This window comes from Marmota flaviventris, chromosome 19 (genome assembly GCF_047511675.1).
Source record: "Marmota flaviventris isolate mMarFla1 chromosome 19, mMarFla1.hap1, whole genome shotgun sequence".
In the NCBI taxonomy this organism is placed as follows: domain Eukaryota; kingdom Metazoa; phylum Chordata; class Mammalia; order Rodentia; family Sciuridae; genus Marmota; species Marmota flaviventris.
Genome location: NC_092516.1, coordinates 32340985 through 32367414, shown reverse-complemented (window position 1 = coordinate 32367414; position 26430 = coordinate 32340985). Strand labels below are relative to the sequence as shown.

The window sequence follows — 26430 nt, the reverse complement described above, 5'->3', positions numbered from 1 at the left end:
TTAGACTAGAGGTCAAGGTTGGGAGACTCTCCCTGCTGATCCTGAGGTTTAGAACTTGGGCTTCATCTAGGCTGGAAGATGATGGCATAGGGGTTGAGCTGGTGCCTTGAGGTCCGCTTTCCCTGCTGGTCATTTGGAGGATTGAACAAGAACCTGTTTCAAGAAAAGCACTGTTAGTTTAGAAGGCCGAGTCTGTTCTGATTCAAGTTTGTGTTAGCATATGATAAAAGAGGAGGCAGAGGTTGTTCCAGGGCCTGAGAAAGAGGATTGGGGCTACTTCTTGCCACACCATGAGTCAGTCAAACCTGTAGAGAGATGGAGTCAAGGTCATTTCATATTTTTGGAGATAATTTAAACCCCACCCCAGACAAATGGTACTGCTTGAGTACAGAGGTGCAGGGCATGAGTTCCCAGTGCTGCCTCTTCTGGTGACAGAAGCAGAACTCTTTCCTGAGGCTTCCTGAGGATTTTGTGGGCCAGAAGGAGGGTGAGTGAGGGGAGGGAACTTAGTTTTCATATTCCCAGCAGTTACTGAGGATAAACCTCTTTGGACCTATAGGAACACGAGGGAAATTAGAATTTTGTTTTATGTAGAGAAATGTATCATAATTTTATGTTGAATTTGAGTAGCTAGATTCTAACATTTGTCATTGTTACAGTAAGTGATTTAAGAAAATAGACTTTCAGTTGGGTGCAATTATGCAGGAGGATCCCAGGTTTGAGACCAACCGTGGCAACTTAGTGAAATCCTGTCTCAAGGAAAAAAAAAGAAAAATATTTTCACTGTGAACTGTAGTCATTTTGGGGATTTAGATAATTTAGGTGAGAATAACATGGGGAAATTTACTGAATGCTTTGGGATAGTTGAGTGGATATTCTCTTTCTCTATCCCTCTTTTTTTTTGGTCCTGGAGATGGAAATTAGGGTCTCGCACCTGGAATGCAAGTGTTTAGCATTGAGTTACATCCCCAGCCCTTTTTTCCCCTTTCTTTTCTTTTTTTTGAGGCAGGGTCTCACCAAGTTGCGCAGGCTGGCCTCGAACTTGGCTTTTCTTACCTCAGCCTGCTGAGTTGTTGGTATCACGGTGTGCACCACCATGCCTGGCTAAGTGCACGTGTTCTAAGTGTGCACCTGAATTTATTCCCTGTAGTCCTGGGACTTAAGAACCCTTCTGATCTGTTTTTTCTTCCTTACCTTCCTAATGGAAGATTTAAATGTATGAAATAATTTATCCATTTATTTATAAGTTATAAAAGTCTAGTAAGAACAAAGAAAAACACTGAGAGCTCACCCACTTTATGCCTGATAGTGTGTCACTTCACTGTCTTGCTTGAGCACCTGAGTGTTCATACTGCCCCACTGTGTGTATACAGGAGCATGAGGCATATTTATATATGTATCTTTTTGTAAAGACATAATTTTCTAGGAGGACATATAAGACTAATAATGTTGATTTTCCCCAAGAAGGGGACACCATGTTTGAGGGGGCAGAATTATTGCCATGTCATGTTTTCTGACTTGGAATTTTGTTACCTTCAAAGACTTCATGAAACATGTTGGTTTTTAGGCTTTGTGGCGCACTTTACGAAACCCTGCCGACAGCATCTCCCACGTGGCCTACCGTGTACTTGGTAAATTTGGTGGCAGTAACAGGAAGATGTTAAAGGAATCCCAGAAACTGCACTATGTTGTCACCGAAGTTCAAGGACCCAGCATTACCGTGGAGTTTTCTGATTGTAAAGCATCTCTTCAGCTCCCTATGGAGAAGGTAAAGTTGAAAGTATTTGGAAGCTTTACAGAAGTACTATGTTTTAAGAATGTTGATTTCTATTTAAAATATGTAAACCACAATCTTCTATTTAAAATATGTGAATAAGACATGCTTTGGGAGGGGGCAGTTTCTAATTTGGAGTAGATCGATGTGGTGATCTGCTTGTTTGGTGAGGGGGTTTTTGGGAAGCCAATTGAAGGTGTTGCCTCAGGAACTTCGGACCATTGAGCACTTCCATCTTTCCTGAAGACCAGGAAGTGAAACCCAGTCCACCTTTCCCGTGAACTCTTGGCCTGTTTGACTCTCCCCCCAGCTTTATTTCAAGTGCCATTGAGAACCAAGTTGATTCCATACTTGTCTGTCATCCCTAGTACCTAGTTTTCTCCCATTCTTTATCCAAAACATAGCTTGTGCTGTCTCCTTACTGGCTTTCACGTGTATGTAATTATCATTAAGGTTAATGTCTTGCCTGTTATTATTATTAGTAGTAGTAGTAGTAATTTATGATTGTGCTGCCAAATTCTTGGACAGCCTAATTGAAATGATTTGGAATTAAAGTGTGTGTGTGTGTGTGTGTATGTAGCTGTCTGTGTTGTTCTTCTGGGAGAAAACATCGATGCAACCTTTTTCTCTTTTAAAGAGGGAATTTAGTAAAGTAAAAGCTTAGGAAAGTCATCTTTCACGTGTGAACGTAGACATGGAGAAGGTTTGTAGAAGGTTCAAGAATTTCATTAGGACCTCAACAAGTACAGATGGCACAAACTCTAGTTTGACCCAGCAGATTGGCACAAGGTTCCAAGCTCACTTAAAATTTCTGTAATCTCCCAATGACGTGAAATCATTAAACTCCATCTTACATGTTAGTTTGAACCAAGCAACTCCTTATTTCATACTACTACACTCACCATTTCCAGAACTTTCATTTGGCTAGTGCTTGCTAGGCTATATTAGCCCACTGTGCTCTCTTTCAAAGAAAGAAATAAGCCCTAAGGTAATTTTGGGTGCTGCCAGTGTTTTCAGTGAAAGCTTTTCAGAATCATGTAATTTCAGTACAAAAGGTAGTTTCTGTGCTGCTTTGTCATAGGCCATTGAAACTGCCCTGGACTGCCTGAAAAGTGCAAACACGGAGCCCTACTACCGGAGGCAGGCTTGGGAGGTAATCAAGTGCTTCCTGGTGGCCATGATGAGCCTAGAGGACAACAAGCACGCGCTCTACCAGCTGCTTGCACATCCTAAGTAAGTGTGTTGCTTGCTGTGACAAAGTTATCTTCCTGCAAGGACTTGGGATGGAGGGGACCTCCAAGGTTTCTCAAGTTGGGAGCATGCATCTTTAAGTCAGGAAGCACTCTGGCAGTGCTTGTTTTGGCTTGTAGAGAAAATGGAAAGAATTTGGGTGCTGGGAATGAGAATTGATCTCTGCTCTAATTCACTTTCATTGTGGGTCTTACTGCTACCTACAGTGGGTTGAACCTCAAGAAATCAAGGGGCAGATCCTTTTTCCCTCCCATTTGCTCACGATTGTATCCGTAGCACCTGTGTATGAGAGGCTCTCAGTGGACCTTCCACTTTTCTAGTTCATAGTGATCCTTCTCCAAAGACTTGTTTCGATGTTTGTATTTTGCTCTTATCACTTTAGATTTCGAGTGACCTTTACTTAAAGACATTTTGAGATGTTGGATGTGTATTGTCTTTCTCAGGGAACAGAGTTTCCCATATGTTTTCACATTTCTTAAAGCATCAAAAGTAGTGCTGAACATATAAAAGGTCTTGGTTGTAAAAGGGCATCGATGAGAGAGCAGTCAAGCAAGTGTAGAAGGAAATACAGCAACATAAGTGAGCACCAGTAAGCTTCACCTAAAGCAGAGATAGACCTGTGGGGACATCAGTGTTAGGGTCATGAGAACTAGGTTATATCTATGCCCAAGACATTTAAAATGATAAAAGGCATAAACCGCAAGTTACATTGAGAGACTCTTGAGATAAGAAGAAAAGTGTCTGGGGGCTGTAGAATGCTTGCCTAGCATGTGAAAGGACCTGGGTTTGATCCCTGGCACCACAAAAATAGAAAAGTAAGATACCTGGAGTGCATGCCAAAGAGAAAAAGATGGGAAATTCAAAAGAGAAGAATGACGTGAAATATGGAGTGAAACAGCAGAGTTGCTTGAAGTCTCACAAGAAGGGAGAGACTAATGGCTGGGAAACTCTCAGAACTGATGAAAAATTAAACAGTGAACACAGACTCAATATGATGAGTGCATCCAAAACAGAATTAAAAAAAAAAAAAAAAAGCCACACACAGATACATTACCAGCTACAAATGAGAAACAAAGGGAAGATCTAAAAGCTGGCAGAACAAAATGATAACCTTGAAGCGAATGCCGGATTGGTATCTGTGCAAGCCCCAGAACAGGGCTCCAGCCTGGAAGAGAGCAGCTGCCAGTTTAGAGTCACGTGTCTGGTGGGGCACAACCAGGGAAGGAGGGTGAAATTAGGGTGTTTTCAAATTAAAGTGGAAGCCTTCTATCAATACTGTATATAAGGGACACATTCTAAAGGCAGAAGGAAAGTTTCCTTTGAAAGATCTGAGAGGGGAGAAGGAATAGAACTAAGAAAATAATAATATGTAGTCAAATGTAAATGGGATGCAGCTGATATGAAAATTGAAGCCTTAAAAAGATCACAGTCGACTATAAACAATGCATGTTTATCATCTGGCAAATAGATAACCAAATGCAGATGATGGACCCAGTGAAATACTACCCCAGGCCTCAACAAGCAGTGTGCTCAGTGAAAGAAGCCAAACCCAAGATAGCATGTGTGTGAGTCCATTTATGTGAACCATCTAGAAAAGGCAAGAGCGGGTCAGTGGTAACCCAGGGGCAGGAGTAGAGATTGACAGGGTAATGTTTTAAAATTGGATCATCATCATGGTTTGTGTGACTGTACACTTACTAAAACTTTTAATTAAAATGAATGCTGTGGCATATATGTTACATCTCAAAAGTCAGAAAAAAAATGACAAAAATGAAGAAAAAAAAAAGAAATGAACAAAACAGAGAAACACATGCAGTCAAGTGGTACAATAAAGCCAAAAGTTGGTTCTTTGAATAATAAAACTGAAAAGCTTCTGGGAAGACTGACTTGGATTAAAGAAGCTAAGTGTCTAGTATCAAGAAGGTGGTGGCACTCTCTCTGTTTCAGATACAAAACAAAAGGATAGTGGTGTCATGGATAGCCTTCCTGATAAATTTTTAAAGAATTAATTCATAGATAATTATCTGCAGATACTATTTGGCTTTGTCTCTGACATTGACACTTTTGGGGAATAGAAGCAGCTATTTTATAGAGCCTCCCTGTGGGTTTGCTTGGGTCTCTGTAGTTTGCTGGGTTTCTGTTCTCGCAACTAAAAGGCTCAGGGGTCACTCCAGTTAAACTGGGCTAACTGGGCTGCACGAAATAACCACACAAGAGACACAAATACCTTTTTCTTTGGGGTCGTGGTGACGGCTCCGCTGACCTTAAGGGTCCACAGAAAGAGAGTGAGAGCACACGCTGATCCCTTTTATTGAGGGAAGCTATTCAAATGATGCAAGGGGTCAGGGGGTTGAGTATCTTCATGATGTCCACTGTCAGCAGGTTGACTGACACCTGGGTAGGCCACACCCAAGGGCACAGTAAGAGAAAGGGACACACACAAGGCACTTCCATGGAAGATTCTATCCTAAACCGGGCAAGGGGTTATATTACAAAGGAACAGGTGAGCATAGCTTCACCCATGGGGCTGTAGCAAGACACACCCATGCACGAGACACTGACCCTCGCACCCAAGAAGGGTGCCACATTTCTGCGACTGAGAGCCTCAGCACCCAGCCAGGGAGTGTAACTCAGTCACATGTAAGGTTGGCCTCCCACAGTGGTTGGAGTCAGGTCATGCATGTCCAATAGAAACCTCACACAAGTTCTCACACACCCTGGCAGGCACCATTGGTGACCTGTCCCATTAGTGAAAATGGTGTTACCCTGGCTCTCTACTAAGGGTATTATTTTACTCTTTTACATATAAATAATCAATGGGAAAGATGTTGAGATGATGAGAAGAGGTGAGTAACCTGTTTCTCATCAGACTTACCCATTGGTTATAATGGCACTCATGGACGATCCTCCTCCATTCAAGTATTATTACAGTGATTACAAAATGATGGTTTTGCTTTCTTTTTTTTTTTTTCTCAGTTGAGATTTATTTCACATCTCAAAAACTCACCAACTCCAAGTGAACAAATTTATGAGTTTATTAGCTAGTGAGTATTTCAAATGTAAATGTCTTAGACTAGTTTCATCTCCCTATTAAGATCCTTTGTGCCCATTTTGGTTACCCCCGTTTCTTCCCCCCACTCCAAGTGGTGATTAATCTTAGACTTTTCCTCCTCTTCTAATACTTATCTATAGCAGTGTGGACTCTTGGATTCTTATGTAATAGCTTATCATCCATTGTATATTGGATGGTCCTCCATATTTTGTCAGGGATACTTAGTAACTGGGAAGAAGAAATTTGTGAAAAAGTCCAGGAGAAGCCTACCTTAGGATTCGAGAAGCAGGACAGAAGCCCTCAGCTGGGCCCAGCAGGGAGGTACGGGGTGAGGAGGAGAGCTAGGTGGGCCAGGCTGAGCTTCCCATAAGTCATAGCTTTTTTCATGTTTTTTTTTTTTTAAATCATTGATTTGAGTTACTTTTTTAAGATTTGACTTTTTTAATTATAAAAGATCAAAAAAGATCAAAATCAAACATTGACTTTCTTAAAAGTTGCTGTGAGCAGACAGGGCCTTAGCATTTGCTGCTAGTGTTATGGGGGATAGGTGATGGTTTCCAGCTTCCTCTGGCTCACCATAGGCTCTTTTGCCTTTAGTCACAGTTGCCATTTACTGGACTTTTAGGAATATTAGGGAAAAGCAAGTTGGGGGCAATCATGGGACTCAGGCAACTGGGGCATTTAGATCCTGGTTGGCTGGCTTATTTATTTATGGTGCTGGGAATTGAATCCAGAAGTACTTTTACCACAGTACTCCATGCCCAGCCCTTTTTACTTATTTATTTATTTTTTCAACACATTAATAGCTGTGTGGTTACACATAACTCATGACTTTTTTTCATGTTTATTTGATCATTGATTTGAGTTACTTTTTAGAATTTGACTTTTAATTATAAAAGCTCAAAATCAAAACATTGATTTTCTTAAAATAGAAAATAGCAAATATGTTGTCATTTTCTAATTTGCCTCTGATTCATGTCTTGTGCTCATTAGGTAGAATATATGTCTTATGATGCATTGACTTTAAGTTTTTTTTTTTTTTTAAGAGAAAAAATTAAATTGCTTAGGGCCCCTCTAAGTTGCTGAGGCTGGCTTTGCACTTGCCATCCTCCTGCCTCAGCCACTCAAGCTGCTGGGATTACAGATGTGTGCTACCATGCCTGTCCTGACTATAATATTGATAATGAAACTCACATTTGATTCCAGGTGTTGCTAAAGTCAAAGAAAGAAATTAACTCACCACTCCTATCTAGAGAAGGTGGAATTGGGCAGGTTGAAAATTAAGAAATTAGTAATAGTGGATTCATCAACTCAAAAATGAGCTGGAGGTTGTGATGATGGATTTAATTTTGTCTTTCAGCTTCACAGAAAAAGCCATACCCAATGTCATCATCTCGCACCGCTACAAAGCACAAGACACTCCAGCCCGGAAGACGTTTGAGCAGGCTCTGACGGGGGCGTTCATGTCTGCTGTCATCAAAGACCTGCGGCCCAGTGCCCTGCCCTTTGTAGCCAGCTTGATTCGCCACTATACCATGGTGGCAGTGGCCCAGCAGTGCGGTGAGTGTAGGGAGCTGTTGGCACAGAAAAAATTGGTCAGGATGTTTTGTTTTAGAGAAGCTGAGTAATCAATTTTTAGCTTTTGTTTTTTGTGGTAAAGATTATTGGTATTTTGGTGGTGGACACCATGACAATTTAAAGGCATTGCCAGATTTTGTGTGTAAAATACATCCAGTTGAATCTTCAGACCCTTCGTTTTTGGTGGAAAGTGGAGGCTGAAGCCAGCCTTCACCCACCCTGCTCTCCCACCCTGCTCTCCCACTGGGTGCTTCTTTTGGTCCCCATGGGCACCCATGCTGCTTCTCCTACCTGGAATGGCTGCTCACCTCTGCTTCAGTGGCTCTCAAATACCTGGTGGCGAAGGAGTGATTGTTTATCATTTTTATTTCTGATCCATTATAGATGATGACAGTGAAATGTTCTGGCTCTGCCAGTTGTTGTGTTTCTGAAAATATACTCAATTATTTTTTAATCTCCTCCCACAAGTAGTAATTAAGTCTGCAGGCCAAGCATTGCTTCAGTCGGTCCTCAGAACCCTTCCTCTTGAGGTTGACCAGCAGTTTTCTTAGGAACGCTGCACAACTTTCCCCCTTTTCTCCCTTCTTGGCTGGAACAGTCAGTAAGACACAATTGAACACTTCAGTTGTTTCTCGGGGTTTCTTCTGTTTACATTGTCTTTCCAGCAAAACAAATCTTGCTGAGTTTGATCTTGCCTAGTATTGGAAGTTAGCAACTGGAGTAACCACCAGGTGTTAACTGCCAGTTACTTTGGCAGACTGTTCTGAGTAGGTGTATCTTCTGGCACAGCTGAGTGCTGTTGATTTTCTGTTACTTGTCAGGAGTTTCCACAGCACAGCACAATCGTTCCCAGGCTGGGCCCATTAGTCTTCCGGTGACTTTTAAAAAATTTTGTGTTCTTCATCTTAAACTAATACTTTTCTGAGTCATGATTGACAAAATTGGAATACAATAGTGTATCATGAAAAATATTTAGAAAGATAGTCTTCGCGTGAATTAGACCACTTAATGACAAATAATTGCAGTTCAGAGGAGATTGTTTTAAGGTACATGCTGGCTTTCATTGAATTCTTAATGTCAAGAGGGAAATGAGAGGAGCTGGGTTTGTAGCTCAGCAGTAGACCATTCGCCTAGCACATGTGAGGCACTAGGTTTGGTCCTCAGCACCACATAAAAATAAATAAATAAAATAAAGGTATTGTGTCCAACTACAACTTAAAAAAAAAAGAGGGAAATGAGGTCCTTTTGCAGTTTAAGGGCCAAGAGTGTTCCCATGTGTTCTCACGCCTGCCCTCTCTCCTTCAGGTCCCTTCTTGCTGCCTTGCTACCAGGTGGGCAGCCAGCCGAGCACGGCTATGTTTCACAGTGAAGAGAATGGGTCCAAAGGAATGGATCCTTTGGTTCTAATTGACGCGATAGCTATCTGCATGGCCTATGAAGAAAAGGAACTGTGCAAAATTGGGGAAGTGGCCTTAGCTGTGATATTTGATGTTGCAAGTATTATCCTAGGCTCAAAAGAGAGGGTAAGGACGGACCGAGTATCGATGATTTGGCGGGAGGTTCAGGAAACTGGTGGTTTAAGAATTGCATTGACACCTTATGGGTTGTTTGCTTCTCTCTCCAGGCGTGTCAGCTGCCCCTGTTTTCTTATATTGTGGAGCGCTTGTGCGCCTGCTGCTATGAACAGGCCTGGTATGCAAAGTTGGGGGGCGTGGTGTCTATTAAATTCCTCATGGAGCGGCTCCCCCTCACGTGGGTTCTGCAAAACCAGCAGACTTTCCTCAAGGCTCTCCTCTTTGTCATGATGGACTTAACTGGAGAGGTAGGTGATGGGTGGCCCCAAAGATAACTCGTCATACTCTTTTTCAAGAAGCTGCTCTGCCTGGAGTGCAGTTGGTCTAAGACAGTTCTGCATTATGCTCTCATCCCAACGTAGGAACTTAGATATTTAGTTTCATTACAGCATCTTTAATAAAGGGACTGTTCTGACTCAGGCTATTTCTGGGTATCCAGATACCTGTTTGCTACATTAAGAATAGCACAGAGCAGAGTGCCTCTGAAAGGGGGAGCATGGGCTTCCTGTGTACTCTGAGATTTTTATGGGGGTTGCTTCTTCACAAGCCCACGTGCAGCTCTCACTCATGCAGATGGGATCGTAGGCATTGGCAGCTTCCCACAGGTGTTGCTTCCTTCACGAACCCTAGGGCACTCTAGCTCATGCAGACAGGATGTGGCAGGCATCGGCAGCTTCTCTTTGTTAAACGCGAGGGTCCTATCTAGATCCTATTTTCTGTTCTGAATGACAAGTAGGAATTGCCTATAAGGAGGTAACGTGGATGACATGAAGAAGCTTCTTTTAAAGCGGCTGGTGTGAGGGGCAGACCCCCCAGGAACAGCATTTATGGCAGAAGGTGGGGGAAGTGGGCAGCATCACTCTCTTCTGTATCTAAGGCCTTCTTGATCCACAGGTTTCCAATGGAGCTGTTGCCATGGCAAAGACCACCCTGGAGCAGCTCCTGATGAGGTGTGCGACACCTTTAAAAGATGAGGAGAGAGCGGAAGAGATTGTGGCAGCTCAGGAGAAGTCTTTTCACCACGTGACCCACGATTTGGTTCGAGAAGTCACCTCTCCAAACTCCACAGTGAGAAAACAGGCTATGCATTCACTGCAGGTATTGGCCCAGGTCACTGGAAAAAGTGTGACAGTGATAATGGAACCCCATAAAGAGGTAAGATTTCTGATGCTGGAACCAGCATAATTTTTTTTTCAGTTTGAGTTGTTGATAGTGTTCAGTTTATAATAATTTTGTATCTTTGTCACAAAGTACTATTATTGCACATGTTCTTTTTAATCTAATGTATGCAAATAATGGTGTATTAATATTTATGACTGTATCAGTAATTGTTAGTGTCAAGTGAACAGAAAGCTTGTTTCCTGAGTCTGTGAAGCACTATCTGATAGTTTTGTTTTAAGAGGGGTCACTCTGGAGCCTGAGGTACTAGACCTGCTCTGGTCTGTGACCAGCTCTAACAACGTGAAACACATCCTCTCCCACTCTCAGTAAAGGGCACCTGTAGTAATTTCACCTTGCCATGGCTTTCAAAGTGGTCATTGGGGAATATAATGATAAAAGGTAAAAAGACGTCTTTGTTTTTCAGGGGGCACCTGGTTAGTGATACCCTGTCTTTGGCTTTCCTAGGTCCTCCAGGACATGGTCCCACCCAAGAAGCACTTGCTCCGACACCAGCCTGCCAATGCACAGATTGGCTTGATGGAAGGGAACACATTCTGTACCACACTGCAGCCCCGGCTCTTTACGATGGACCTTAACGTGGTGGAGCATAAGGTGTTCTACACAGAGGTAGGGGGTGGTGGTGCGGAGTGGTGTAGATGGTGATGACATGGGTCTGCTAGCCTGTCTTTGTAAGCAGAGACTGGTCAGGCAGCCTTCAGAGAAGGCTCGGAGAGCAATTCAGGTAACTAGCCCTAGCCTGGCACCACACTCGGAGCAGGTGTGTTAAAGCTGGGATCTGGTAGGAAAGAGGCACTGTGCCCAGAGATGCTCAGCAGAATGGTGCTGTTCCCTGAGTCCTTAGAACTCAGTCTTATAGGGAACCTTGCTCTAATTTAGGGCCTCTGCAGTTGTGCTTTAGAGATAAAGCTGTATCCCCTGCTTTAATCACTCTTGTAGCATTGGTTCCTAGAATAACGCCAGCCAGAGCAAGGGCCAAATTATCAAACTTAGGGATCACTTCCATGTACCATATGCTGTTGAGAATGTCATAAGCACCCTTACTTAGCTCTGACAGTGCCCTAGGAGGCATAGATGCTTTTGATTTTCATTTTGAAGATATGGCCACTGAGTCTGAGGGTTTGTTACTTGCTCAAGGCTACAGAGCAGGTGAGCTCCGGAGCTTAGATTTGAATTAAGAGTCTTATTTCAGAGCATGGTTCCCAGACATGCATCTTCTAGATATTTGTCATGTAAACATTCAACTGTGAGGTGATAATTAGAGAATTAGTAATGAACAGAAATTAAACTGTGATAAAGTCAAATTATAAGACTTAATTCTTAGAGTATAATAACAGTCTGGTTATCAGCCCCAATTTGAAATTTTCATGGGACATGAATTTTGCTCTTGCAGGCATTATAGAGTAAACCGAGGCAGAAATCCTAAGGAAAGAAATTCCTCCTGATACTAAACCTGAATGTCCAACTATAAAAATTTACCTCTTGGTTTTCTTTCTTTCTTTTTTTTTTTAAGCTCTCTGTTTTTGCTTGGGCATGAGGCTGTGGTCTTTTACACCTTTTTATATCCTTCATAAAAGAGTTATTGCAAAGTGGGAGGACAACTTCCCTTGCCTGTTCTGGATTCAGACATAGTATAACATTCATAGAAGACTCACTAAACCTACAACCAGAGTCTGGTAGTATTGAGGACATTAAATTAGTTTTCTAAATGTTCATCAGTCCTCCAGCTGCACCAGAATATGGGAGAATCACTTGAAAAGTATAGGCTCTGATTCCTCTCCCTGGAGACCCAAGTTCAGTAGATCAGGGTGAGACTTGGGAATTTGCTCTCTAAAAGTCTCCCAAGTGATCCTGAAGTATGACCATGTCTGGAACTCTGGTTTGTATTGTAGTTACCCAAAACACACATATTCAATGCCTGCCCCTACACCTACACATGCACACGCTCATATGGGAGAGGATTGTTGAAGGTCATACAAGGACTTGGTGGTTTCCTCTGGGGAGTAGAATTTGGTGGATGACTGCAAGTGTTTCACTATGTGTTCTTTCCTACTGCTTTCATTCTTTTACCAGGTAGGAATCTTAAAGGGAAAAATATGATAAAAACCTATATTAGTTTTCTAAGATGTAAATAAAAAGAGGGCAGAAATAGTATTAGAACAATATATACATATATGTTATTTTAAATATTAGGTACATAAATATATACTTGTATGCCAACATGTCTGGAAGGATAGCTGCTGGAATTCCCAGTGACATTCAGCCTCCTTCATTATGCTCTTCTGCGCTGGAAAAGAAAAAAAAGTGACCACTCAAATGCTTGCATTATGTCCCATGTCTCTGAGTTCTTGCCCAGGGCCCAGGGGAGGCAGCTTTGAACCAAGGGGTGACGAACCTGCCATCTGGGATTTGCAGTTAGATAAATATCCTCTGTTATTTAAAAATAAAAAAAAAAAAACAAAAACAAAAAAACATGGTATCAGAGTGAGTGAGGACATGTCTAAGAATTTATTTCACTCATGAGGTTAATTCAGCTTTGCTTTAGAATAGAGTAGCTCAGTCATATTTTAGTGCCTCTTTAGGATTAGTCCATCGTTAGTTGTGTTTTGGTGTGTTTGGCAGACCATGTTCAGTTATTTGTGAGGTCACCGTGTCTTTCCAGGAGAAGTGGGCTCACTTCAATTGTTTGACCTTTTCCAGCTGTTGAATTTGTGTGAGGCTGAGGATTCAGCTTTAACCAAGTTGCCCTGCTATAAAAGCCTTCCATCACTTGTACCTTTACGGATTGCAGCATTAAGTAAGTGAATATAAATGTGAAACAAGTTACAGGGTATAAAAGGAAAGGGGACAATGGCCTTTATTGTTGATGCTTCTGGCTTTTGGGGTCTTTTAAAGATGGGATCTGTTTATCAAGTTACATTATGAGATATCTTAAGATTGCATGCATTGTTAGGATTTAAGAAACTTTGTAATCAAATAGTCTGTGGATTTTACTGTGCAGTAGACTCTTTATAATTCTCCTAAGAATCAAATGTTCCATTTAAAAGAATTGTCATACTGTCCATAGTGACATTTTCTTCAGAATCAGAGTAAATAGTAAGGTACCCTATTGCCTTTATAGACTTTCTAATGAAGCATTTAAGAATCCTATAGTTTCAGAGTTTTCACCAGGAGTATGAGTTTTTGTTATTTAGTACAAGTATTAGGAAAACATACTAGATCAGTACTGAATGACCATTGTACATATAAACAGTTATTTCTTCTTTTTTTTTTTTTTTTTTGGTGTGTTGAATAAATAGACAATATAAGCTTTTTAAAGTTGATTGATTGTTGCTTCTTATGGACTTAGTAAAATATTGCCATTGTCCCTTTGGCAATCACCAAAGGTAATGGAGTACTCTGGGGAAGCAGTTTGGCAGCTCCTCACTTCTGTCAGGATGCCTCTTATGTGTTGAGATGTGTCCTCTTTTCTAAGAATATTTCCATTTTCAAAGGCTTAAAGCTTTTAACCTCAGACTTGGGGCAGGGAGCAGAGGCTGCCTGATTAAACGTTGGTAGTTGAGTGGTCAGGCCATGTGCTTTTCTTCCCTGTCACCCATGCTCTGGAGGCCATGCTCTCTGAAACTCAGATGTGACAGCTGCACTGAAACTCTGAAGATGTTTTGGGAGAAGGGTATCTGCTTTTTGGTTTTGGTATTGGGATCAATAGTCCTTTTTTATTTTTTATTTTGAGACAAGATTTCATTGTTTAGGGCCTTGTTAAGTTGCTGAGGCTGGCTTCAAACTCGTGATCCTTCTGCCTCAGTTTCCTGAGTCACTGGGATCACAGGCTGCACCACCATGCCTGACTGGGAGCAGGGTATCTGGAGGCAGAAGATTTACTGTGGTCTTTCAGGCAGGCTGTTAACTTCACTCCTAGACAGCATTGACCATGTGGCTGGAAGACCATGTATCCTTTGTTTTTCTTGAGACCAGATACTAGGAAAGAGGGTTAGTGGTTCATAGTTGGTAGGATCCTTTACAGAAGAAAATTGTTCCAGTGTTTTTCAGATTAATAATGAAATTGTACTGATTTTTCTCCCTACAGATGCACTTGCTGCCTGTAATTACCTTCCTCAGTCCAGGGAGAAAATCATTGCTGCACTCTTCAAAGCCCTTAATTCCACCAACAGTGAGCTCCAGGAGGCTGGAGAGGCCTGTATGAGGAAGGTGAGTGCTTGTGTGTGCACACGTGTGTACACGTGTGCTTGTGAGAGTATGCATGTGTACCTTGTTCTGTACACCTGGAAGGAAGCCTGTCTGATTACCGCACATTAGATGGTCGTGTCCTTCCAGTCTCATAGTCACAGTGTAGTACAGCTGGGTCTTCATTCCATCATCAGTTTCTGTAGGACACATGGTTAGATATGTGACTGGTTCTCCATTTTCCAAGGGAAAACAGATGATGCAGAATTGTATGTGAGTTCCCTTCTGTTGTGAAGTATTCTGTTGCCTATTTTTTGTTATAACATCTGTTTTTTTTCCCACAGTTTTTAGAAGGTGCTACCATAGAAGTAGATCAAATTCATACACATATGCGACCTCTGTTGATGATGCTGGGAGATTATCGAAGCTTGACACTGAATGTTGTAAATCGCCTGACTTCGGTTACGAGGCTCTTCCCAAATTCCTTCAATGATAAGTTTTGTGATCAGATGATGGTAAGTCAAATGTGTTTGAACAGTACTCTAGGGGCTGGGGCTGGGGCTGGGGCTCAGTGGTAGAGCGCTTGCCCTGCATATGGGAGGCACTGGGTTCAATTCTCAGCACCGCATATAAATAAATAAAAGTCTATCAGTAACTAAAACATACAAACAAACAAAAACAACAATACTCTATAGAACTTGAAAAATTTATGAATAAACACTACGTTTGTCTGGCTCAGAATGCAAAAGCAAGTCTCCTTCCCTGGCCATCTTCTGCTGGGTATCCGTCCCTGAAATCAGCCAGCGTTAACAGTGTCCTGTGATGTTTCTAGAGATACTTTACATGTATCATAGAATATGTGGATATTCTTTTGTTTGCCACAAAAGGAGGCTCATATACACACAGTTCCTGGTTTTCCCACTAATGCCGTCATTCCATGTGATTGCACAAAGTGCTTCTTCATTGTGTTATTTGGCTACATAATATTTCATTAATTGGACTCATCTTTTACCATTAGTCTATGATGCAGCAAAAAATTTGTTTGTAATTTCCCTTGTCTATCTGTAGCACCAGTTTCTAGAGGTAGAACTTCTAGTTCAGAAAGAATGTATGGATTTTAATCTTCCAGTGTGTTGTCACATTTCTCTCTGAAGACATTTGCCAGTTTACATTTCCTTCTACAAAATAGAAGGAACATCTCCTATATAACCCAGAGCAAGAACTTCAGAAATCTTTTGCATTTTAGATTTATCAGAGAAATAACTTCAAATACAGGGTTTGTCTAACAGTAAGTGTAGGCAGATGGAAGAGTTCATGTGTCAGCTTTTTGCATTACCTTTTGCTTCTAATGTAAAGAGTTTCTTGAGTTGTTTGTCACCTTACTTCATTGTAACTGCATGTATTTTTCATGCTTGTTTGCTAAGTAGCACTTTAGACACTTTATGATACTGGAGGTATTTTACAGGTATAAGCTGTAAGTAGAAGTGAGCAGACAGATTATGTATGTGTGGATGTATTGCATTTGGGGGATAGATAGATAGCTCATGTATGAAAACCTCATGTACTGTTTTTTTCATATATTTAGATAACTAAATAATGTATAATGACCACAGCACTGAAAGTATGAGTAGTTCCTTAATAATAGATTGTAATTGGGAAACTCAGCTTTACATGGAGTGCACTTTCCAAGTCGTAGGGTACTTCCCCTTAGGCCTCCACATGTTAATGTACTTAGTACTTAATAGTTTCCATGCATATAGACGTTGACATGAGTGGTTAAAATAGGTGATCTGTATGCTTCCCGGCAGAACACATCAAGTACACACTTCTCCCACGTTTCATATATGAAGCGAGAGTGTGTGTGTGTGTGTGTGTGTGTGTGTGTGTGTGTGTGTTCGTGTTCTAAATGCCCTAATGCTATTATATTTGGTTCTTTTAAAAAATTACTGTCTCTGCTCTCAGCTCTCATTTTTTGCTTCCCTTATATGCCTGGTTGAAGTAACTTTTTGTGGGGTGTTTGTTCACATCTGGCATGAGCCGGCAGTTCCTTATTATCCAGACATTTTTTTGTGTGCAGCATGAGGAGAACTGCCTTATAGTTAGTTGCTTCTGATGCAGGCTGAGTGTCATTTTCCCTATAATAAAATATGTGAGTTTTGTGTTGTTTCATTCAGGAGATTTTGTCTCCCCCTTCTCTGGCTTTCCAAAAGGTTGAAAATCCTCTAGAAGCAGAGTGTTGGCATACTTGGATAGAGAATGATTGTGCTGCTGTTTACCCAGACATTTCCTCCCCCACACACTGACTTTAGATGGCAGTGCTTCTGCATTTAGTGGCACAGATTGTCCTGATACCCAGGCCTGCTGGGTTCTGCCGGGACACTCCACCTGTGGGTGGCTCATTCTCAGACTGCGCCCAGCCACCAGCGGGGCTTTTGTTTTCCTTCATGATGCCCTTTTGAGGTTCGCAGCTTGGGCCGTTGGCATTATTTTCAGAGATAAGACACTCTGTAGGTTCCGCATTCATGGAAAGAACCCTGAGTTTTTCCCTTTCTTTGAGAGGAGTTTTCTAGTTTTAGCTCTTATGTTGAGGTCTTTGATCCATTTTGAATTAGCTTTTGTGGATGGGGTGAGATAAGGGCCCAGCTTCCTTCTGTTATGTGTGATACTCTGTTCCTTTCTCTCAGTTGAACCGCTTGACATTTGATCTTGAAAGATCTTATGTGTTTTGTTGTTTTAGATATTTCCTCACTGAACTAAAAATTGAAAATAATTTTATATACTAGTTAATATCATTTTTTTTCTTTTGGAAAATCTAAAAGTAAGAATGGTGACATGGCTGGCCATTGTTGATACCTTCAGTTCTCTTTCTAGTAAGGTATAGGTCAGGTGAATTTATAGTCTAGTGGTTATTATCCTTCAGGGAATTTTATTGACAAAATGTTGTTAGCCTGTTCTTTGAAGGCAGGTATATTATTTTGTACATTTCTCAAGGTAGAACAGTGGCCTAAAGCTGGTTCCTGTGCCTTAAGCACCTTGTGTTTTACCTTATTTTCCCACTGGACTATGAGTTCCCCTAGGCAGGGATGAGGCCTGTGGGTCACTTCTCTATCCCCTCCCTGATATCTGACACAGGTGAACAACTGCATATAATCAACACTGAAGGAAAGTGGCAGGGCCTGGATTTGGAATGAGCAGTTTTCAGGATACTTTGTCATAGCAGCAAATTTAGCCCTTCTGTGTAAATAATAAGAACAAATGCCGGTTGTCCACATCACTAGTTTGATATTGGGCTATTGTAGTAATGGAAACACTGCAGTTATCACATTAAATACAAGGGAAATGAAAGATTGCTAGTGTCCATCAAGAAAGCAGTATTTGCAAGTGAAATGTTTCTACCCTGAAGAATTTGTATCTAAGGGTGTGTTTATTTCAACAGCAACATCTGCGCAAGTGGATGGAAGTGGTGGTCATCACCCACAAAGGGGGCCAGAGGAGCGACGGAAACGTGAGTGACTTGCTTGTTTCTGGGAAGGGCACCCAGGTTGTGCACTGCTGGTATCAGTGCTAATACCAGAGCAGTGCTTCAATTAAAATGCTGGTCAGAAATCTGATTTTATGTAATTTTAAGTCCATGTAAATTTGTTAATCACTTTATTACCACTACATCTTGCTTTTATTTCTCTTAATGGCTAAAAATTCATTCTTGTTTCTTTAAAATCTCCCTTTTGTTCACTTTACTATGACATATATGTTTATGAGAATTCTGGGAAGCTTGGAAAATGTTAGTATTTCAATTTTACTAGTTTTGCTTTAAACAGCGTGTTTTCTAGACTGTTCTTGGCAGCAGCTGTTTACATGGTGGTGCGTTCCTCCGCTCTTGTTTCCATTGCTTTCCATCACTTGCTGGTCGGTAACGTTCGTGTTTAATCATTATTGCTTGATACAACCAACTAGAGATTTTTTAGGACTTATAGAACTAATATAGTAAAGCATCACATAAATATGGGCTTATATATTTTCTAGGTCTAAATCCCCTACCCTAATTTTGCCAAAAAAATAAATGACCAGCATTTAAAGCAAATTTATAAGGTTTTGAGGGAAGACTGCTATAGTTAAATCTTAAGTATATGATGTTGGTCATTAAAGACTTTGTCTCTTTAAAAATGCATGCTTTCTGTTGTTTCTTATCTAATATTGTACATGCTAATTTTTTGAAGTATTTTCTAAGTTGATGATGTATCAGTGGAAGTATATTTTCCTTAAGTTCTGTGATCCCTGGTGAAATTTACAGCTGTATCACCCTTAGGGAATTCTTCATAGTTCTTCAGAAGCATAATTAATGTGGCTTTTTGTCCTCTTGTGCCTATTTGTTGGATGCTGTGTTTCATCCCGACTTGGATTTTTTTTCCGCTTTATTATGCTTTGTTTTGACCATTCTGTGTCAAGGCGTTTTGTTTTGTATCTTGTTTCCTGCCGCTTCTAAACAGCCAACTAAGCAGAACTAAACCAGGAATTCAAATTTTTAAAAGACATTTTATACCATTACTGACCCTTGGAAGATTTTATTATTTATATATGCAAAACATAAATGAGGACCTTCGTGGAGGAGAGCAGAGCACACCGGCAGAGCCGCTGCTCTGGGAAGTTGCCACTGCCTCTGTGCCTGGCCTCCCGTCCCTCATCTCTGAGGGATTTTTTGCTTTAAAGTTTACATTTGTTTTTATAATAACTTATGCCTTTTCTGAAACACATCGTAAGATCTTTAATAAACATTTAAAAAAGTTCTAGAGGAGGTGAATGGCTTCAATTAAATCAAAATGAGCCTGTAAACTTTCATCGAAAATTTTTTTGCATGGGGGGAGTTGTGCGGGGTGTTGATAGGTCTCTGGGCTCTTCTTGGGACGTATTTATCATCCCTTGAGTATACTGCCTCATCAGAGGAGGGGTCAGGCTCTTGAGGTTGGTCCTGTGTCTGAACCTCGGGCCTTAGCATTTTGGGTCTGTAGGAAGAGAGCGTAGCCATGGCTTCATCACCTAAGCCCTGGGCCAGGCCCCTGTTTTCTGATTTTTTTTTTTTTTTTTAAAGAGATCGTGTTACAGGAAAGGGAACAGTTAATGGAAAGTAGTTGGTTCCTATTGATAGAATTCCCAGATAACTTTGCTCAGTTGAGATACCATGTTGAAAACATTAAGTAGTTGAGTAAAGCAGTGAACTTGGGATATCCCTGATGATCAGAGCTCTGCACTATCACCGTGTTTAGGAAAGCTTCCCTTTTGACATGGATTGTATGGGGTACGATACATAGGACCTGTTATTGCCACTTCTGTATACACATGTAGACTCACAGATAGTTTGCCGAAGGTTGCGCTTCACCACACAAGATAACCCAACTCTCTGGTGGGGGGTGTCATGGCCTTGTTCTTGGTGGGATGGGGCTCAGATATGCCTAATTGATGGGCTTGCACCACCTGGTTCTCTTCTGACTCTAGTTGGGAAAGAGTTTTTTTTTCCCCCTCATTTTTTTTTTCAATGCCTTAGTGCTTCACATAAAAATCTTGAAATATTCACTCAGTAAAAGAAGTCTTTTAAAAATATATTTGCATATAACAAGGTCTTACCATTACTCCCTGACATAAGAAGCCCTGGTTTAAAATTTGACTTAAAGAAGAAACTCACTATGAGACACCGTCAGAGGGTTGTTGACATCTGAGGGTGGAGGTTGCTTTTTGCTGCTGAGCATTTGTTAATTATCGTTTGCTTTCTGATAATTGTGTCTTTACTGTCTTGTTAACCCAAATAACCCTTACTGTGTTTGAGTATATGGGAAGTTTTATGTAAATGACATAAATAGAAAAAGATGATTTTCCTCCCCATCCTCAGGAAAGCATTTCAGAGTGCGGGAGATGTTCCTTGTCTCCATTCTGTCAGTTTGAGGTGAGAACAACCTATTAAAAGTCAGTTTATGACTTGCAATGTGAAGAACACTTTATCTTTTCTTTTCTTTTCGTTTCTTTTTACCTTTTTGTTGCCTTTTTTCATGCTGTGATTTTTGTTTTGGTTCAGCCTGCCATGGAAGGGGTAGAGGTGAGAATCTCAGTGGAGCCGCAGGAGGGGGTTGTTGTCGCATTTGGTTTTGCTGTGACTCGTTAGCTGTGTTGTGATTCTGTAGTGGACAGAGTGCCTTGTGCCTTTGAGTGCGGTGACCTGTGCTGTCTGTCTGTGGCAGAGTTGTATTAGTATCATTGCTGTGAACTGTCCGGATGCCACGCATGTTCTATATTAGGACATTTTAAAAAGATTCTAAGTTCTTTTGTTTTCTACATGTTAGAATTGCAATATCTCAATACTACTGAAGATTAAGTTGGTTTTTCTGTCATAACATTCATATGAACTCATATATCTAACAAGATCCTGAGAACCTTCGTAGAGATACAGTATATCTCTTAGAACTTGGGAGTGATATATTTCCTTCCACACTGCCAGCTCGCTGACTGCCTTAATTTACAACCTTACGGTCCCATGCCCCTCCAGTCCCCTTCCCCTCTCTCTTCCTCACACATATACACAAAGATGCGGTGAGAATACTGTGGCTTTGGACAGTCAAACTCAATCTTTCCCTCCTCTGTAAAATGGGGATAATAACACCTGTCATTTCTGTCTTCCAATGATGTTGTAAAATCAGAAGAAGTGATCTTTGTGACATTGCTTTGAAAATAAAAAACCATGGCATTCAAGACCTTCTCAGAATGAAATGATTTGGGAATAGAATTTACTTTAAGGATTTGAAAATTAGAGGTGGGGCAGGGCTGATGCTGAACCTGTTTTCCCCATTTCCTGCACATTTCCCTTTTGCCTTTTGGTTGAAAGAGAAAGTTTGAAAAGTATCTGAACTACTGCTGGGAATGTGGTCCCTCTTGACCAGTGTCTATCATCCCCATTTTACCTTTCAAGAGCCACGAACTCCACCTTGTGCACTATGCGGGGTGCTGTGTCTTAGGCTCTTTCCTTACCTGTGGCCACAGAGAGGTCTTTTGAATGGCAGAAGTAAAACTGTGACCTCCTAGAATGGGCCATTGAGACGTTGGAAGAACCCTCAGCAGCCCACCACTGAGCTGCTGGAAAGTGTGGAGCTTGGCCTTGCACACACTTTTCACCTAGTTCAACATAGCATTTCGTCAGCTTTGTTTTTGGGCCTGGTTGACAAATGCTTTGTCCCATCATCAGTCGTTCATTTACACTGACATTCAGTTTCCAGGATAAATACTCAAGTGTTTTTTGAGGACCTCCCTTGGCTAAGTTTTGAGGGCAAAAGAAGCCTGTGCTCTCAGAACTTAGTGTGTTATGAAGACCCCACGATGCCACCACAAGGTGGGTCAGTCCTGATGTTCTCATGGCTGCAGGTATGATCCATTGTCCCTGCCTCTGTGAAGGGGGCTAGCACATATGACCTGTAAGGTCACCTCCAACCCTTGTTAGTATGCCTGAGAACAAAGGGCACAATCACACCATATAGTCACCCCCTCACACACATAGCAGATGAGCCAGGTGCAGTTAGTCTGCATAGTACACAACACAGTGGTAGTCTAAGACTGGTGAGTTGTGGCTTTTCCATGTTAACCTTCTGCTTTGGTGGCAGCCTTGCAAATGTAGCTAGACTGGTAGGGTCTGTAGTGATGTTTCTCTTGCTCATAAAACTAATTGGCTTGTTTGTGATTTCTGGTTTTCTTTATTAGGAAATGAAGATTTGTTCTGCAATTATAAACCTTTTTCATCTAATCCCAGCTGCACCTCAGACTCTGGTCAAACCTTTGTTAGAGGTTGTAATGAAAACGGAGCGGGCTATGTTGATTGAGGTATGGTCTGGATTGAGGGTTGATTCTAATTCTCACACTTGGAATATTTTCACTCTCGTGTTTTAAATGGGGTCAGCTGACAACATAAAGATGCTAGATATTAATACTTGTTTGTGGTCATTTGCAGTCCAGGTAGAGGGTGGGTGCTTGTGCTAACCATGCTGACAGGTGGGTATGCCCTGAGAAAGGGAGACCACTGCAGCTTCCCTGTGTTCTGTAGGCGGGCAGTCCCTTCCGAGAGCCGCTCATCAAGTTCCTGACCCGGCACCCCTCCCAGACGGTAGAACTGTTCATGATGGAGGCGACACTCAATGATCCCCAGTGGAGCCGAATGTTCATGGTAGGAGCTAAAGTGACTGCAGTCAGGTCTCTGCAGATTTGTGTTGGCCAGTACGCTCTAGGACGTTACTGTTCCTTGTTCTGGCTTCATGTTTCTCAGAGACGTTTGAATCTGGAGATGTTACTGCTATTTGGTTATCTCCATGAAAAGCTCAGGCTTAGGAATCATTGGATTTTGCTGGTGGTAACAAATGAGTATGCTGCTAGGATTATAAAGTCCTAATCATGAAGAATGATTACTGTCTAAAAGCGTTGTTTTTTGAAAAGGGTGTTTACTGTGTTATTTATTTATTTGTTTGTTTTTAGCCTGCCTACAGAGACTTAGCAAGAACCTTAGAATTCACGTCCTCTAGCCTTTTGTGAGTTAGATTTATCTTAAAACACATTTATTTGTTTTGCTTCCAGAGTTTTTTAAAACACAAAGATGCCAGGCCTCTGCGGGATGTGTTGGCAGCTAACCCCAACAGATTCATCACCCTGCTGCTGCCGGGCGGTGCGCAGACTGCCGTGCGCCCTGGCTCACCCAGCACCAGCACCATGCGCCTGGACCTCCAGTTCCAGGCCATCAAGGTAACGTCTTCTCAGGAGGCCCCTGCAGTCCCCATTCTGGTCGAGCTGCACATCCCTGACTGTTTCTTCTCTGACAGATTATCAGCATCATAGTTAAAAATGACGACTCCTGGCTGGCCAGCCAGCACTCACTGGTAAGCCAGTTGAGACGCGTTTGGGTGAGCGAGACCTTTCAAGAAAGACATCGGAAGGAGAACATGGCTGCCACCAACTGGAAGGAGCCCAAGCTGCTGGCCTTCTGTCTGCTGAACTACTGCAAGTGGGTGCATCCATCAAGCTTGGCCTGTGCCACAAGGCTGCTCTGTCGGATAAGCTAAGAAACTGGGGCCTCTTTTTTAATTTGCACAAGGATATGCAAATTAAACATAGGCTCATTGAAAGCCTGTAGTCAGATTTGTTGTAGGGGATGGGCTACAACTTGCTGCTTAAAAGACATGTCAGGTGATACAACCTGACGGAATTTGCCTGAAGTCAACATGTTTTCTCCTTCTGATTCTTTAGGAGGAATTATGGAGACATAGAATTGCTGTTCCAGCTGCTCCGAGCTTTCACTGGTCGTTTTCTCTGCAATATGACATTCTTAAAAGAGTATATGGAAGAAGAGATTCCCAAAAATTATAGCATTGCTCAAAAACGTGCCCTGTTTTTTCGCTTTGTAGACTTCAATGACCCCAACTTTGGAGATGAACTGAAAGCAAAGGTGAGCTCTACGATTATGCAGCAGAAGGCCACAGGTTCGATGGTTGGTGCCCTTGGAACACTGCCTCACCCTTCAGCTGTGTCTCTATTGAGGCTCAGGTGGCAGGCTGGACTGCGGACATGAAATGCCATTGCTGAGAAGGCACACAGCAGATCTTGCCATGGACCAGTGTTGAAAAGTAGATCGCTAGATCCCTCGTTTTCAGAAACTGACTTGTTTTGAAGTGAGAAGAGTACACAGGCTGACACTGGGTTTCTTCCTCACATTTTAACCTAGCTGGGCAGTTGCTGTTGGGCTAGGAGTCTAGATGAGGGGTCGCTCACTGCCTTGGTTGAGTTCTGGCGTGATGGTTTAGGGTGACCAAAAGTATTATCCTCCCCACCTTTTTAAACAAATAAGCAGCATGACTGTTTTCCTCCTCCTTCATTTTTAATCTTTTTGTAGGTTCTGCAGCATATCCTGAATCCTGCTTTCTTGTACAGCTTTGAGAAGGGGGAAGGAGAGCAGCTCTTAGGACCTCCCAATCCAGAAGGAGACAACCCTGAGAGCATCACCAGCGTGTTTATAACCAAGGTGTGTCCCCAGCAGTGCCTCAGCATGTTGAGAGCTTGCAGATGAGTGAACCTGTACGGGAGCATGCAGAGGGGCTTGTTGGAATAAGTTTGCTGCAAGGCTTTTATTTTTCGTGATTGCATTGATTAATAGCACATCACAGCATCCCATTAAAATTCTTATTATTTAATTGTTGAAGGCACCACACTTGGGAATGAATTAATGTTTTTGCATTAATAGATTCCAGTCAGAAACAAAATATTTTAAAATCCAGACCTGGGTTAGTTTGTAAAAGCACCTATTATGGGGTTTGATGTTCTGTTTTTGTCCTTAGCTTTATAAAAGTGACTAGTAAAAGGCAGGAGAATATTATTTTGGACTCGGTTGGTGTTGGGACCTGGGACCTATCTTCACCAAGTGCTGTGTAGCAATAGTGATATCTGAAATTTGTACTGGAATGTCTGCACTGTGTTATTTGCTTAAGGCCCATTGTGTTGAACTTTGGGGTCAGATGTCTTCTGTATCTTGAGATTGTTGAACAGAGTTTTTAAATGCAGATTGTTTGCTGGAATGCTGGGTGCTCTTCATTCTCCATTTGCAGTGTTAATTCGTGGTCTCTAGAGGGGACCACCACATACATATTAATGTTCTTTGGAAGGGACAGGGCTAGATTTCTTATCCATTCCATCCAGGATCAAGGCAAAAGGGACTGTCATTGTTCCTGTTGGCAGGTTACTAGTCCTTATGTAGTCTTTGTCCTTTAGGACAGGCCTCCTTCCTCTTCTGAGCCCAGAAGTTATTCTTAATCTACATACTGATACTTGTGTTATTCTGGGCAAATAGGGACCCTGACACAGCCCCTTCCCTGTGCCACCTTCTCTAGTCTGTGCCTAGAGCATTGTCTTGGGACCAATGAAGAGTTGGGTTTTGAGTGTTGAGAAGGGGGAGAGGTATTGCTAAGAAGCAGGAGATCAGGGAAGAGGAGAACTGACCTTAGCCTGTCTGTACTCCAGCTTTAGGCAGAGCTAATGAACAGAAGGTGGTTTAACGTACTTAGTTGAATTGAGTGGACTCAGCATTATATTTCTCATTTCTGGTTTTCTTTTTAAACAATGAAATAAGTTAAACATAAAAGGAAAATTATTGTGACATAAACATATACATAGAGCGTCTGTATGTGTGTGCGCATGCGTGCATTTTTAAGATTTAAACTTGATGTGTGGCCCTTAGTCAATAATACAGCTCAAAACCAGAAATGAGCTTTTCCTTCTTGTGTTCCTGGCAGGTCCTGGACCCAGAGAAGCAGGCGGACATGCTGGACTCCCTGAGGATCTACCTTCTGCAGTATGCCACGCTGCTGGTGGAGCACGCCCCACACCACATCCACGACAACAACAAGAACCGCAACAGCAAGCTGCGCCGCCTGATGACCTTCGCGTGGCCCTGCCTGCTCTCGAAGGCTTGTGTGGACCCAGCGTGCAAGTACAGCGGGCACTTGCTTCTGGCACACATCATTGCCAAATTTGCAATACATAAGAAGATTGTCCTCCAGGTACTTAGCAGGGCTCCCTGTGTGCCCCCGGTTCACTCCTATCCCCACACCTATGCAGCCTTAGCCTCTCCTTTTCTGCTGTCTTTCTTCAATACAATTAAAAGAAAAAAAAAAAAAAAAGAACTCATTTATTTTATAAAAACTGCAAAAAACACCCACAAACAAACAAAAACCTATCTGCTCATGAGGTGCTTAGAATAGCCACAGTCACAGAGACAGAATAGAGGTTCCCAGGGGCTGGGGAGAAGAGGAATGCAAGGTCAGTGTTGG

General features: G+C 41.9%; 1 protein-coding gene across 9 annotated transcripts in view; it reads left to right on the top strand.

The window, feature by feature from the left end:
- Trrap (transformation/transcription domain associated protein) overlaps positions 1 to 26430 on the top strand; it is a 114021-nt gene that overhangs the window by 33287 nt on the left and 54304 nt on the right. For 5 of the 9 annotated variants that reach the window (XM_071605574.1, XM_071605576.1, XM_071605578.1 and 2 more), the window contains 19 exons: positions 1568 to 1768; positions 2856 to 3007; positions 7438 to 7637; positions 8961 to 9178; positions 9280 to 9477; positions 10124 to 10384; positions 10856 to 11017; positions 13109 to 13205; positions 14496 to 14617; positions 14938 to 15108; positions 18030 to 18098; positions 20475 to 20528; positions 22328 to 22447; positions 22668 to 22787; positions 23192 to 23356; positions 23434 to 23615; positions 23858 to 24056; positions 24501 to 24629; positions 25894 to 26160. In XM_071605574.1, the coding sequence (XP_071461675.1) occupies positions 1568 to 1768; positions 2856 to 3007; positions 7438 to 7637; positions 8961 to 9178; positions 9280 to 9477; positions 10124 to 10384; positions 10856 to 11017; positions 13109 to 13205; positions 14496 to 14617; positions 14938 to 15108; positions 18030 to 18098; positions 20475 to 20528; positions 22328 to 22447; positions 22668 to 22787; positions 23192 to 23356; positions 23434 to 23615; positions 23858 to 24056; positions 24501 to 24629; positions 25894 to 26160 (3087 nt within the window). The remainder of the gene's footprint in view (positions 1 to 1567; positions 1769 to 2855; positions 3008 to 7437; positions 7638 to 8960; positions 9179 to 9279; positions 9478 to 10123; positions 10385 to 10855; positions 11018 to 13108; positions 13206 to 14495; positions 14618 to 14937; positions 15109 to 18029; positions 18099 to 20474; positions 20529 to 22327; positions 22448 to 22667; positions 22788 to 23191; positions 23357 to 23433; positions 23616 to 23857; positions 24057 to 24500; positions 24630 to 25893; positions 26161 to 26430) is intronic. The other 4 variants (XM_027953212.2, XM_027953213.2, XM_071605577.1 and 1 more) reach the window with 2 other exon arrangements.